Below are 15,771 nucleotides of genomic sequence, written 5' to 3'. Positions count from 1 at the left end.
GCAAATGCTGCCTTGGCCAAGCTAATAAGTGTTTGTTTGTCAGAGTTTATTGGAGTAAAGATGATGCAGTGCAGAACTACGCCACTGCAAAACACAACCAACAGAACATATTCATACATTTTATAAGTTAATAATAATAATAATGCTCAGTAAGTAGAGCATGATTGATTTTTGATAAAGCAGTTAAGCCAAGAATGAGATTAAAATGGACATTTTGACATTTATAAACTGCACTATTGACTTGTAACATCCTTTCATGAGTGTATTAAATGCTTTTTTATTTTGTAAATGAGATAATTTAATTGTTTATACCAGTGTTTTTCAACCTTTTTTGAGGCAAGGCACATTTTTTTCATTTAAAAGTACGGAGGCACACCACCAGCAGAAAACGTTAAAAAATGAAACTCCACCAGGTCCTCCTCGTGCCTTATTGTGAGTTTGTTGGTGTTTTCCTGTGTGTAGTGCTTTAGTTCTTGTCTTGCGCTCTTATTTTGGTGGCCCTTCCTGTAGCAGTTTCATGTCTGCCTTTGAGCGCTATTCCCCGCACCTGCTTTGTGTTAGCAAGCTATTGAAGTTGTTGCTATCCTTCTTTATGTGGACATTGTTGCTTGCCATGTCATGTACGGATGTACTTTGTGGACGCCGTCTCTGCTCCACACCCTGCAAGTTTTTGCTGTCGTCCAGCATTCTGTTTCTGTTGACTTTGTAGCCAGTTCAATTTTACTGTCGTTTAAAATAGCCATCCCTAAGCTTCATTGCCTTTTCCTTTCCCTTTTGTTCGTTTTTGGCTTAAGCGTTACATACCTTTTTACCTGCACGCTGTGGTCTGCATATTGGGATCACAGTTCTACAGCCGAGTTCTACAATGAGAAAATGGCACAGTATTTGCAGATTATAAATAAAAAACATTTTTTGGACCAATTAGGTGAAGTTGCATAATTTCCCACGGCACACCAGACAATATCACACGGCACACACTAGTGTGCCGCGGCACAGTGGTTGAAAAACACTGGTTTATACTATACATTTTTATATAGTACTTACAATTTCAGTATTTCGATGTTATATTTGTTCTGTATTTTTTATTGTACAATCAAGTTACATTGAAAAACATTTAGTGTGACCCAAATGGCCTTTTAGTACGATATCTCACATTAATTTGCAACACATTTGTTGTGTTTCAAACTAAATTACCCACAAAAAACCCAGTGCAAATGTACAATTAGTATTACTTATTTAATATTTATGAACGATAATCAATATAAGATAATGAATCCCAAGTTAGTGGAGTTAAAGTAGATGTTTATTTGTTGGATGTGTATTTGTACATTAGCTGTAAATGACACACAGAGTGGCAAAATACATGTAAGAAGTTGTGTTAGAATTTTTTTTAAATCATTTGAATTGCTTTTTTACATTTTAAAAAAGATTCAGTTGAGGATTCTTCACTTTTTTGTGCTCACTGAACTTTTTGCACCATTCCAAAGGATCTTAGGACTGTTAGCATAATCTTTATCACTAAAGTTATCTCTGCCTGACTGAAAAGTATGTTTTACTTTCATTTTCTCATTGTATACAAAAATGTATACAGTGTAATTCAGACATTCAAATGTGGATGAATAATTTCCATCTTTTTGTCAAATTTGCCACAAATAGTGAACCACATTTTTTTTAAAATAATAAATCAAATAGTCTTTTGTGTCATTTGCAGCTAAATGAGACACAAAGTGTGTATTTGATGACTCTCATTGGGAATGACAAGTGTTGCTTAGTGCCAAGATGGAAGCACTCTGCCTCCGCTGGCCGTGCTTGACTGATCCACTGAGAAGTCTTCCCAGCTGAGCTCACCAGTCGATGTCCAGCGGCTCTCTCCTGCCTGCTGATGTCAGCGCTCATTCCTGTGCGGGTGACTAACGTGCTCCCACTGTGAGGTGCAGTCAACTATTATTTGTGGCATCCACCCTTGTTGCTATCTGACTTACTATGTCTGTCACGTTATAGGCTCGGAGTGTGTGTGTGTGTGTGTGTGTGTGTGTGAGTGTGTGTGTGTGTGTGTGTGTGTGTGTGCGCTCATGCAGTGTGGAGAGCTTTATATAGCCAGACTTCTCCAGGAAGGAGGACTGCCCTGGATGCCACTGACCATATTTGAGTGTGCTGCAGCAAAGCGTAACTGAGACAACTCGCTCACCTCCCCTCTTTGCTGTAGTTCCCCTGCCTCGCCACTAGTAGGCAATGTCACACCTTGCACTGAAGGCCTCCACACACACACACACACACACACACACACACACACACACACACACACACACACACACACACACACACACAGTAACCCCGCCTCCTCTTTCCAGCACTTTCTGCTGTCTTCTCGGTGACAATCACCTCTGCTGACCGCTCTCGTCTTTGCTCCTCATCTCAGCGTCCAGAGGTCGGCGTGGGGGAGCGGTGTGTGCGCGAGGCAGCATGCCATGTCGTCCCCCGGCTCCTCGTTTGTGCAGATCAAGCACCAGGACCTGCTCTTCTATGAGAACTGCGGAGGAGGCAGCTTCGGGAGCGTCTACAGGGCCTTGTGGGTGTCTCAGGACAAGGAAGTGGCAGTGAAGAAGCTCCTGAAGATCGACAAAGAGGTAAGACGCTCTCACTCCTCGCCAAGCAAGTGTAAGACGCTTCAAAGTCCAGAAGTTTGGAGACTCCTCAGGAGCCCCCCCCGCGCTCCCCTCTTGTGTTTATCTTCAACATACCTCCTCCTCAGCCCTCTACATTACTCATCCCAGCAGGTTCCTTCCACCGTGCCTTCATTCGGGTCAGGCCGCCTCCTGTTAGTGTGTTGCACTCGCAGCCAGGCTATTAATATCAGAAAAGTAGCGAGGTCGTTCACCTCCCGCTGCTGTTGGCCCACCTGCGCACGGAAGGAGGCATACAGCTTTGTTCTGGCACTAGAAGTGGCCTTCATAGTCAAGACTTGATTCTTCCCCTGGGTGAAAGAAGTGGCCTTCATAGTCAAGACTTGCTTCTCCCCCTGGGTGAAAGAAGTGGCCTTCATAGTCAAGACTTGTTTCTCCCCCTGGGTGAAAGAAGTGGCCTTCATAGTCAAGACTTGCTTCTCCCCCTGGGTGAAAGAAGTGGCCTTCATAGTCAAGACTTGCTTCTCCCCCTGGCACAGGAAGTGGCCTTCATAGTCAAGACTTGCCTTTCACCCAAGGGGAAAACAAGTCTGGACTATGAAGGCCACTTCCTAGTTGGGTGAAAGAAGTGGCCTTCATAGTCCAGACTTGCTTTGTTCTGGCACAGGAAGTGGCCTTCATAGTCAAGACTTGCTTCTCCCCCTGGGTGAAAGAAGTGGCCTTCATAGTCCAGACTTGTTTCTCCCCATGGGTGAAAGAAGTGGCCTTCATAGTCCAGACTTGCTTTGTTCTGGCACAGGAAGTGGCCTTCATAGTCAAGACTTGCTTCTTCCCCTGGGTGAAAGAAGTGGCCTTCATAGTCAAGACTTGTTTCTCCCCCTGGGTGAAAGAAGTGGCCTTCATAGTCCAGACTTGTTTCTCCCCATGGGTGAAAGAAGTGGCCTTCATAGTCCAGACTTGCTTTGTTCTGGCACAGGACGTGGCCTTCATAGTCAAGACTTGCTTCTTCCCCTGGGTGAAAGAAGTGGCCTTCATAGTCAAGACTTGTTTCTCCCCCTGGGTGAAAGAAGTGGCCTTCATAGTCCAGACTTGTTTCTCCCCATGGGTGAAAGAAGTGGCCTTCATAGTCCAGACTTGCTTTGTTCTGGCACAGGAAGTGGCCTTCATAGTCAAGACTTGCTTCTTCCCCTGGGTGAAAGAAGTGGCCTTCATAGTCAAGACTTGTTTCTCCCCCTGGGTGAAAGAAGTGGCCTTCATAGTCAAGACTTGCTTCTTCCCCTGGGTGAAAGAAGTGGCCTTCATAGTCAAGACTTGCCTTTCACCCAAGGGGAAAACAAGTCTTGACTATGAAGGCCACTTCCTAGTTTGGTGAAAGAAGTGGCCTTCATAGTCCAGACTTGCTTCTCCCCCTGGGTGAAAGAAGTGGCCTTCATAGTCAAGACTTGCCTTTCACCCAAGGGGAAAACAAGTCTTGACTATGAAGGCCACTTCCTAGTTCGGTGAAAGAAGTGGCCTTCATAGTCCAGACTTGCTTCTCCCCCTGGGTGAAAGAAGTGGCCTTCATAGTCAAGACTTGTTTTTCCCCCTGGGTGAAAGAAGTGGCCTTCATAGTCCAGACTTGTTTCTCCCCCTGGCACAGGAAGTGGCCTTCATAGTCAAGACTTGCCTTTCACCCAAGGGGAAAACAAGTCTGGACTATGAAGGCCACTTCCTAGTTGGGTGAAAGAAGTGGCCTTCATAGTCAAGACTTGCTTCTTCCCCTGGGTGAAAGAAGTGGCCTTCATAGTCAAGACTTGCCTTTCACCCAAGGGGAAAACAAGTCTTGACTATGAAGGCCACTTCCTAGTTTGGTGAAAGAAGTGGCCTTCATAGTCCAGACTTGCTTCTCCCCCTGGGTGAAAGAATTGGCCTTCATAGTCAAGACTTGCCTTTCACCCAAGGGGAAAACAAGTCTTGACTATGAAGGCCACTTCCTAGTTCGGTGAAAGAAGTGGCCTTCATAGTCCAGACTTGCTTCTCCCCCTGGGTGAAAGAAGTGGCCTTCATAGTCAAGACTTGTTTTTCCCCCTGGGTGAAAGAAGTGGCCTTCATAGTCCAGACTTGTTTCTCCCCCTGGCACAGGAAGTGGCCTTCATAGTCAAGACTTGCCTTTCACCCAAGGGGAAAACAAGTCTGGACTATGAAGGCCACTTCCTAGTTGGGTGAAAGAAGTGGCCTTCATAGTCAAGACTTGCTTCTCCTCCTGGGTGAAAGAAGTGGCCTTCATAGTCAAGACTTGTTTCTCCCCCTGGGTGAAAGAAGTGGCCTTCATAGTCAAGACTTGCCTTTCACCCAAGGGAGAAGCAAGTCTTGACTATGAAGGCCACTTCCTAGTTGGGTGAAAGAAGTGGCCTTCATAGTCCAGACTTGCTTCTCCTCCTGGGTGAGAGAAGTGGCCTTCATAGTGAAGACTTGTTTCTCCCCCTGGGTGAAAGAAGTGGCCTTCATAGTCAAGACTTGTTTCTCCTCCTGGGTGAAAGAAGTGGCCTTCATAGTGAAGACTTGCTTCTCCTCCTGGGTGAAAGAAGTGGCCTTCATAGTCCAGACTTGTTTCTCCCCCTGGGTGAAAGAAGTGGCCTTCATAGTCAAGACTTGCTTCTCCTCCTGGGTGAGAGAAGTGGCCTTCATAGTCCAGACTTGCTTCTCCTCCTGGGTGAAAGAAGTGGCCTTCATAGTGAAGACTTGCTTCTCCTCCTGGGTGAAAGAAGTGGCCTTCATAGTGAAGACTTGCTTCTCCTCCTGGGTGAGAGAGCATCAAGGCGGGTGGGCCGCCATGGAAAATAGTGTGCTTGCAGGTCAGACTCATGGAAGGAATCCCTCAAACACATTCCTGCGAGCCTTGAAGTCAGAAAGTCTGGAGGTTTATGACAAAAGCACATTAGTGGAAGTGATTACAAGATGAGGAGTTTATATATCAGAGTTTCTTTTAGTCGCCTCCACTTTACTTCCTTTTACACCATGTTCACTTTCTAAAGGATGGTGTGGAAAATTAAACTACACAGAATCTTTAACTTGACTAGGAATAGGATGTCTAGGTCAGGTGATTGTTCCTTTCTTAACACTCAGACTGCAACTAACCATTATGTTGATATTCCAATAGTCAACGATTATCTTAACGATTAGTCGACTAATCAGATAAAGCTTACACATATTTAATGACTCTCATTTTTCCATAGACTTCTAAATGCAGATGAAGTTATTTTAGGCATGTGTTTAGTAACAACAAAGAAGAATAATTAATTCATAAATATTTATTTATACTGTAACTGTGCTGTTCATTCATCTGACTATTAAAATGTTCTCCATTTAAAAGAAAGGAAATGCAAAGTGATAAAAAAAACAATTATCCTTGTTTATGTATTAAAAACTAAACAAAAAAATCACAAAATCAAACTTCCTCTAAAAAGGAAAATCATTTAGTGATGTTTAAGAATCTGCACACTGATATATTGATTATTGATTAACTCTTGGCAGTTTTAGCACTCTAATAGACTCCATGTGTGGAATTATATCTTTGATTCTTTCTTAAAATGTTGCCTATTTAATACAAAGCCCCAAAGCAGTGAAGTTGTCAGGTTGTGTAAATGGTCAATAAAAAGAGAATACAACAAATCCTTTTCAACTTATATTCAATTGAATAGACTGCAAAGACAAGATATTTCATGTTCACACTCAGAAACTTTATTTTTGCGTAAATAATCATGAACTTAGAATTTAGTGGCAAAAAAAAAAAAAAAAAAAAAAAAAAAAAAAAAAAAAAAAAAAAAAAAAAAAAGAATTTAGTGGCAGCAACACATTGCAAAAAAGGCATTTTTACCAGTGTGTTACATGGCCTTTCCTTTTAACAACACTCAGTAAAGGTTTGGGAACTGAGGAGACACATTTTTGAAGTGGAATTCTTTCCCATTCTTGCTTGATGTACAGCTTAAGTTGTTCAACAGTTCTCATATTTTAGCCTTCACACATTTTCAATGTCTGGACTACAGGCAGGCCAGTCTAGTACCCGCACTCTTTTACTATGAAGCCACGTTGATGTAACACCTGGCTTGGCATTGTCTTGCTGAAATAAGCAGGGGCGTCCATGAAAACGTTACTTGGATGGCAACATATGTTGCTCCAAAAGCTGTATGTACCTTTCAGCATTAATGGTGCCTTCACAGATGTGTAAGTTACCCATGTCTTGGGCACTAATACACCCCCATACCATCACACATGCTGCCTTTTACACTTTCACCCTAGAACTGTCCGGATGGTTCTTTTCCTCTTTGGTCCACAGTTTCCAAAAACTATTAGAAATGTGGACTCGTCAGACCACAGAACACTTTTCCACTTTGCATCAGTCCATCTTAGATGAGCTCGGGCACAGCGAAGCCTTTCTGGGTGTTGTTGATAAATGGCTTTGGCTTTGCATAGTAGAGTTTTAACTTGCACTTACAGATGTAGCGACCAACTGTAGTTACTGACAGTGGTTTTCTGAGGTGTTCCTGATATCCTTTACACACTGATGTGGCTTTTTGATGCAGTACCGCCTAAAGGGATCCAAGGTGTGTAATATCATGGCTTACGTGCAGTGATTTCTCCACATTCTCTGAACCTTTTGATGATATTACGGAGTGTAGATGGTGAAATCCCTTAATTCCTTGTTGAGAAATGTTGTTCTTGAACAATTTGCTCAGGCATTTGTTGACAAAGTGGTGACCCTCGCCCCGTCCTTGTTTGTGAATGACTGAGCATTTCATGGAATCTACTTTTATACCCAATCATGGCACCCACCTGTTCCCAATTAGCCTGTTCACCTGTGGGATGTTCCAAATAAGTCTTGACGAGCATTCCTCAACTTTCTCAGTCTTTTTTGCCACTTGTGCCAGCTTTTTTTAAACATGTTGCAGGCATCAAATTCCAAATGAGCTAATATTTGCAAAAACTAACTAAGTTTCTGAGTGTGAACATGAAATATCTTGTCTCTGCAGTCTATTCAATTGAATATAAGTTGTTGTATTCTCTTTTTATTTACCATTTACACAACGTGACAACTTCACTGCTTTTGTAGATTGTGTGTTTAATCTTATGATACCTCCGCATTGTGTGTGTGTGTGTGTGTGTGTGTGTGTGTGTGTGTGTGTGTGTGTGTGTGTGTGTGTGTGTGTGTGTGTGTGTATGTTGTTAACATGCCTTTTTTGACGACATTGCGAATTGAGGCTGCTTTAAAAAGTAGTTGAATTGATGTAGACTAAGTTTATCTGGCTGACTTTGTCTAAAATGATAGTTGAAGTTATTTTTCCCACTACTTTGTCTCACTTTTGTTCGCTAGCTAGCAAGGTAGAAGCTAACACTCTTAGCGAGGTTGAGATGCATCCTCCCTCCACATGTCCAACATCAAGTCTCTAAATAGTGTCCTATCACAGATGTGCTGACAGAAAGACCAGGTCCACTTTGCAAAATGAGCAAGTATTCATGTTTTTAACAAGAAATATCCTCACACTTTACATATTAGCACCGGCGTTGTTTTTGTGAGTGACCCACAAAAACACGAGTGATGACGTCACAACTATTGTCCACTTAAATAATTGTCGGTAACAAATTTTATTGTTGACTTAGTGGACTAATTGTTGCAGCCTTACTTAACAAAACCTATTTTTCCTCCATTCTGGGGCTTCACTTAGGGCCGTATGTCCAGAGGCACACACACACACACACACACACACACACACACACACACACACACACACACACACACACACACACACACACACACACACACACACACACAGTTTAAAAAACAAACAAACATGAAGAGCAACAATGCAAAGATGACCTATTCTTTTAGCTAACATTGAGTTTAATATTTTAGTCCTGACATTCCGTGCGTTGCATGGTGGGGCCCCTCAGTACAGCACTGACTTGTTATGCCACTACTCTTCAGTTGCATGGTGGGGCCCCTCAGTACATCACTGACTTGTTATGCCCCTACTCTTCAGTTGCATGGTGGGGCCCCTCAGTACATCACTGACTTGTTATGCCACTACTCTTCAGTTGCATGGTGGGGCCCCTCAGTACATGACTGACTTGTTATGCCCCTACTCTTCAGTTGCATGGTGGGGCCCCTCAGTACATCACTGACTTGTTATGCCACTACTCTTCAGTTGCATGGTGGGGCCCCTCAGTACATCACTGACTTGTTATGCCCCTACTCTTCAGTTGCATGGTGGGGCCCCTCAGTACATCACTGACTTGTTATGCCACTACTCTTCAGTTGCATGGTGGGGCCCCTCAGTACATGACTGACTTGTTATGCCCCTACTCTTCAGTTGCATGGTGGGGCCCCTCAGTACATCACTGACTTGTTATGCCCCTACTCTTCAGTTGCATGGTGGGGCCCCTCAGTACATCACTGACTTGTTATGCCACTACTCTTCAGTTGCATGGTGGGGCCCCTCAGTACATCACTGACTTGTTATGTTCCTACTCTTCAGTTGCATGGTGGGGCCCCTCAGTACATCACTGACTTGTTATGCCCCTACTCTTCAGTTGCATGGTGGGGCCCCTCAGTACATCACTGACTTGTTATGCCCCTACTCTTCAGTTGCATGGTGGGGCCCCTCAGTACATCACTGACTTGTTATGCCCCTACTCTTCAGTTGCATGGTGGGGCCCCTCAGTACATCACTGACTAGTTATGTCCCTACTCTTCAGTTGCATGGTGGGACCGACACCAGCAGATGACATGGCACCCCAAACCATCACTGATGGTGGAAACTTTACACTAGACTTCAGGCAACGTGGATCCTGTGCCTCTCCTGTCTTCCTCCAGACTCTGGGACCTCGATTTCCAAAGGAAATGCAAAATTTGCATGGTTGGGTGATGGTTTGGGGTGCCATGTCATCTGCTGGTGTCGGTCCACTCTGTTTCCTGAGATCCAGGGTCAACGCAGCCGTCTACCAGCAAGTTTTAGAGCACTTCATGCTTCCTGCTGCTGACCTGCTCTATGGAGATGGAGATTTCAAGTTCCAACAGGACTTGGCGCCTGCACACAGCGCAAAATCTACCCGTGCCTGGTTTACGGACCATGGTATTTCTGTTCTAAATTGGCCCGCCAACTCCCCTGACCTTAGCCCCATAGAAAATCTGTGGGGTATTGTGAAAAGGAAGATGCAGAATGCCAGACCCAAAAACGCAGAAGAGTTGAAGGCCACTATCAGAGCAACCTGGGCTCTCATAACACCTGAGCAGTGCCAGAAACTCATCGACTCCATGCCACGCCGCATTAACGCAGTAATTGAGGCAAAAGGAGCTCCAACCAAGTATTGAGTATTGTACATGCTCATATTTTTCATTTTCATACTTTTCAGTTGGCCAACATTTCTAAAAAATCCCTTTTTTGTATTAGCCTTAAGTAATATTCTAATTTTGTGACACACGGAATTTTGGATTTTCATTTGTTGCCACTTCAAATCATCAAAATTAAATGAAATAAACATTTGAATGCATCAGTCTGTGTGCAATGAATAAATATAATGTACAAGTTACACCTTTTGAATGCAATTACTGAAATAAATCAAGTTTTTCAAAATATTCTAATTTACTGGCTTTTACCTGTATACTCCGAAAAATACGGTACTAACATAATAGTTTTACTGCCTTTTTTCCCAAGCGGACAATTTGACTTATTTGTGAGGTGGTTGGTTTTTTTTTTATCTGTCACTGTAGAAAAAAGGTCTCATTGTTTGTGTCACCCAACTAACTAACTAACTAACTAACTAACTAACTAACTAACTAACTAACTAAGTAACTAAGTAATGCTGCTGTATTGCACATTCTTGAGTAGAACAGTACAGTATAAAAACTGTGAACCGCCTGCAAGATGAAACATTTGCCTTTAATTGCATTTTTTGGTGCTATTTAGCAGAATGGATTGCAGGCATGTTGCCTGGCAACAGCACTCTGTTTCATGTTGGGATGGAGGTCCTGCTTGTCACTGCAGAGTCTGGACTTCAGGACTGGAAGGAGGAAGTTGAGATATATCACCAGTTAAATAGTCCACTTGTCTTACTTCTATCAATGATTCACTTTTCATTATCCTCACCATCATCTTTCCTTGCTGGAGAGGAGGAGGTTAAAATGTCTCTCTCTCTCTCTCTCTCTCTCTCTCTCCCTCTCTCTCTCTCTCTCCCTCTCTCTCCCTCTCTCTCTCTTGGCACGTCTTCTCATCCAGGCGGAGATTCTCAGTGTTCTGAGTCACAAGAACATCATTCAGTTTTATGGAGCCGTGCTGGAATCTCCCAACTATGGCATCGTCACAGGTCAGACTCCTATATATGTGTGTGTGTGTGTGTGTGTGTGTGTGTGTGTGTGTGTGTGTGTGTGTGTGTGTGTGTGTGTGTCTTCCACTAAGATATCCTCATAAGAGCATGAAACCCAAGAGCCTGTTTTTACGAGAAAGTAGTAAAACTAATACAGGGTGTACAGTAGAAGTATTTGTGCTGGATTAGGATTGCACGGACATGCAGGACTCGTACTGTAGGTGATCGCTGTCCAGGTTTTTATTGTTTGCAGCATGTTCAATTGTTCACTTGATGTTTAATAATAATAAAACATACCTACATTTAAAAATGCAATTTCGCTATTGAGATGATGTTATGGTGTAATTTGCTTAATTGGCCGGGAGGCGTGTCATTCTGTGGACGCTCTGGGAGGCAACAAGTCAACGGCACTGTATCAAAAACCCACATCAATCTCTAAAGGATATCACCACATGGGCTCAGGAACACTTCAGAAAACCACTGTCAGTAACTACAGTTGGTCGCTACATCTGTAAGTGCAAGTTAAAGCTCTACTATGCAAAGCCAAAGCCATTTATCAACAACACCCAGAAACGCCGCCGGCTTCTCTGGGCCTGAGATCATCTAAGATGGACTCATGCAAAGTGGAAAAGTGTTCTGTGGTCTGACGAGTCCACATTTTAAATTGTTTTTGGAAATATTCGACATCGTGTCATCCGGACCAAAGGGGAAGCGAACCATCCAGACTGTTATCGACGCAAAGTTGAAAAGCCAGCATGTGTGATGGTATGGGGGTGCATTAGTGGCCAAGGCATGGGTAACTTACACATCTGTGAAGGCACCATTAATGCTGAAAGGTACATACAGGTTTTGGAACAACATATGCTGCCATCTAAGCGCTGTCCTTTTCATGGACGCCCCTGCTTATTTCAGCAAGACAATGCCAAGCCACATTCAGCACGTGTTACAACAGCGTGGCTTCGTAAAAAAAAGAGTGCGGGTACTTTCCTGGCCCGCCTGCAGTCCAGACCTGTCTCCCATCGAAAATGTGTGGCGCATTATGAAGCGTAAAATACGACAGCGGAGACCCCGGACTGTTGAACGACTGAAGCTCTACATAAAACAAGAATGGGAAAGAATTCCACTTTCAAAGCTTCAACAATTAGTTTCCTCAGTTCCCAATCGTTTATTGAGTGTTGTTAAAAGAAAAGGCATTCTTGGTTCAGAGCCCACATCAGGTGATTATCTTCATCTCCTACACTGAATGTGTGTTTTGTTCCCCCCAAAAGACATCTGTCAAAGTGTGTGTTTACATCTAAGTCTGACATGCTCAGTCAAAGTGTGTGTTTACATGTAACTCTGACATGCTCTGTCAAAGTGTGTGTTTACATCTAAGTCTGACATGCTCTGTCAAAGTGTGTGTTTACTGTGACTTGTTGCTGCTTTGCCTGGCAGGACATTTGTAAAGAGATAGTTGCAACTAGAAAAGACTTGTAGGAGGTAAACAAGGTCTCTCTAATGAATGTGTGTGCAGAATATGCCAGTGGAGGCTCTCTGTATGAGTTCCTGTCCAGCGAGCAGAGTGAGGAGATGGACATGGAGCAGATCATGACCTGGGCCATACAGATAGCCAAAGGTACGCCGGCCAAAACCTCCATTATTCAAACATATTCACTACACTGTCATCTAACTACATGAAGAACACCATTGTGCACAACTCAATCTTTAATGATGGTATAACAGTAAAATGATGGTACAACAGTAAAATGATGGTATAACAGTAACATGATGGAATAACAGTAAAATGATGGAATAACAGTAAAATTATGGTATAACAGTAAAATGATGGAATAACAGTAAAATGATGGAATAACAGTAAAATGATGATATAACAGTAAAATGATGGTATAACAGTAAAATTATGGTATAACAGTAAAATGATGATATAACAGTAAAATGATGGTATAACAGTAAAATGATGGTACAACAGTAAAATGATGGTATAACAGTAAAATGATGGAATAACAGTAAAATGATGGAATAACAGTAAAATTATGGTATAACAGTAAAATGATGGAATAACAGTAAAATGATGGAATAACAGTAAAATGATGATATAACAGTAAAATGATGGTATAACAGTAAAATTATGGTATAACAGTAAAATGATGATATAACAGTAAAATGATGGTATAACAGTAAAATGATGGAATAACAGTAAAATTATGGAATAACAGTAAAATGATGGTATAACAGTAAAATGATGATATAACAGTAAAATGATGGAATAACAGTAAAATGATGATATTACAGTAAAATGATGGAATAACAGTAAAATGATGGTATAACAGTAAAATGATGGTATAACAGTAAAATGATGGAATAACAGTAAAATGATGATATAACAGTAAAATGATGGAATAACAGTAAAATGATGGTATAACAGTAAAATAATGGAATAACAGTAAAATGATGATATAACAGTAAAATGATGATATAACAGTAAAATGATGGAATAACAGTAAAATGATGATATAACAGTTAAATGATGGAATAACAGTAAAATGATGGAATAACAGTAAAATGATGGTATAACAGTAAAATGATGATGTAACAGTAAAATGATGGAATAACAGTAAAATGATGGTATAAAAGTAAAATGATGATATAACAGTAAAATTATGGTATAACAGTAAAATGATGGAATAACAGTAAAATGATGGTATAACAGTAAAATGATGGAATAACAGTAAAATGATGGAATAAAAGTAAAATGATGGAACAACAGTAACATGATGATATAACAGTAAAATGATGGAATAACAGTAACATGATGGAATAACAGTAAAATGATGGAATAACTGTAAAATGAAGATATAACAGTAAAATGATGGTATAACAGTAACATGATGGAATAACAGTAAAATGATGGTATGAAAGTAAAATGATGATATAACAGTAAAATGATGGAATAACAGTAAAATGATGGAATAACAGTAAAATGATGATATAACAGTAAAATGATGGTATAACAGTAAAATGATGGTATAACAGTAAAATGATGGTATAACAGTAAAATGATGATATAACAGTAAAATGATGGAATAACAGTAAAATGATGGTATAAAAGTAAAATGATGATATAACAGTAAAATGATGGAATAACAGTAAAATGATGGTATAACAGTAAAATGATGGAATAACAGTAAAATGATGATATAACAGTAAAATGATGGAATAACAGTAAAATGATGGTATAAAAGTAAAATGATGATATAACAGTAAAATGATGGAATAACAGTAAAATGATGGTATAACAGTAAAATGATGGTATAAAAGTAAAATGATGATATAACAGTAAAATGATGGAATAACAGTAAAATGATGGTATAACAGTAAAATGATGGTATAACAGTAAAATGATGATATAACAGTAAAATGATGGAATAACAGTAAAATGATGATATAACAGTAAAATGATGATTATACATACATGTCCTTTAAAACTGACATTGATACATGTTATAGCGAGGGAACACTGTCTATGTTGATATCACTATATCTATTATGCTGTGACGTGATATCAGGCATTCTAGTCCTCGCCTGATTTGTCCTTTTTCAGACACAGTTTACAAAGAAATCAATAATGACGTTAAATCAATCAATCAAAGTTTATTTATATAGCCCTTAATCACAAATGTCTCAAAGGGCTGCACAAGCCACAACAATATTTAGGATGGTTTTTATAGTAGTGATTAGTTTTAGCTAAGATAAGTGTGTGTTCATAAACTAAGAGTTATTCTTCCCTGCAGGGATGCATTACCTCCATGCAGAAGCTCCCATCAAAGTCATCCACAGAGACCTCAAGTCACGCAATGGTAATGTGTGTAGTGTGTAGTCACACAATGGTAATGTGTGTAGTGTGAAGTCACACAATGGTAATGTGTGTAGTGTGAAGTCACACAATGGTAATGTGTGTAGTGTGAAGTCACACAATGGTAATGTGTGTAGTGTTTAGTGTGAAGTCACACAATGGTAATGTCTGTAGTGTGTAGTGTGAAGTCACACAATGGTAATGTGTGTAGTGTGAAGTCACACAATGGTAATGTGTGTAGTGTGAAGTCACACAATGGTAATGTGTGTAGTGTGAAGTCACACAATGGTAATGTGTGTAGTGTGAAGTCACACAATGGTAATGTGTGTAGTGTTTAGTGTGAAGTCACACAATGGTAATGTGTGTAGTGTTTAGTGTGAAGTCACACAATAGTAATGTGTGTAGTGTGTAGTGTGAAGTCACACAATGGTAATGTGTGTAGTGTAGATGTGTAACATGTTGTTTCTTCCAGTGGTGATGACAGCAGACAGAGTCCTGAAGGTGAGTTAGAAAAGTCCAACTGTTGTTCAATCAAGTCCATCAAGTGTCTCAACTGCTGTTTTTTTTTTACTGCCATTGCAGATTTGTGACTTTGGTGCATCAAAGTTCTTGTGCCACACCACCCACATGACGGTGGTGGGCACATTTCCCTGGATGGCTCCTGAGGTCATTCAGAGCCTGCCCGTCTCTGAGACGTGTGACACGTACTCCTATGGCGTGGTGAGTCCTGCACGGGCTTTTATTCTGGCAAACATTAGCGTCATGGCTTGTATTTCTACATATTGACTCTCAGAACTGCACACCAGTCAGTTGGAGGAGGGAGAAGATTTAGGAAAGAGGGATTGTTTTATGACCGGAAGTGGGCTGTCAGGTTCAAACACTGATGACATCTATTAAACAAGACAAGAAGCAAGGAATTAAATGGAGACAGAATTCAATTTAGCTCATTGAGGA

The 15,771-nt window shown here is 41.1% G+C and overlaps 1 protein-coding gene across 4 annotated transcripts in view; it reads left to right on the top strand.

The window, feature by feature from the left end:
- The first annotated feature begins 1,552 nt into the window (after positions 1–1,552).
- Positions 1,553–15,771, top strand: part of map3k20b (mitogen-activated protein kinase kinase kinase 20b) — a 42,594-nt gene continuing 28,375 nt past the window's right edge. Inside the window, exons 1-8 of one of the 4 annotated variants that reach the window (XM_061978725.2) lie at positions 1,553–1,931; positions 2,002–2,225; positions 2,420–2,627; positions 10,877–10,964; positions 12,478–12,579; positions 14,756–14,821; positions 15,290–15,318; positions 15,400–15,537. In XM_061978725.2, the coding sequence (XP_061834709.1) occupies positions 2,469–2,627; positions 10,877–10,964; positions 12,478–12,579; positions 14,756–14,821; positions 15,290–15,318; positions 15,400–15,537 (582 nt within the window). In that variant the 5' untranslated portion in view covers positions 1,553–1,931; positions 2,002–2,225; positions 2,420–2,468. Of the gene's footprint in view, positions 1,932–2,001; positions 2,628–10,876; positions 10,965–12,477; positions 12,580–14,755; positions 14,822–15,289; positions 15,319–15,399; positions 15,538–15,771 lie in introns of those variants that run through there. The other 3 variants (XM_061978727.2, XM_072915249.1, XM_061978728.2) reach the window with 3 other exon arrangements.

Source organism: Nerophis lumbriciformis, linkage group LG19, assembly GCF_033978685.3.
Source record: "Nerophis lumbriciformis linkage group LG19, RoL_Nlum_v2.1, whole genome shotgun sequence".
Taxonomy (NCBI): Eukaryota; Metazoa; Chordata; class Actinopteri; order Syngnathiformes; family Syngnathidae; genus Nerophis; species Nerophis lumbriciformis.
The sequence above is the reverse complement of the archived record's forward strand: the minus strand, read 5'-3'. Positions and strand labels throughout refer to the sequence as shown.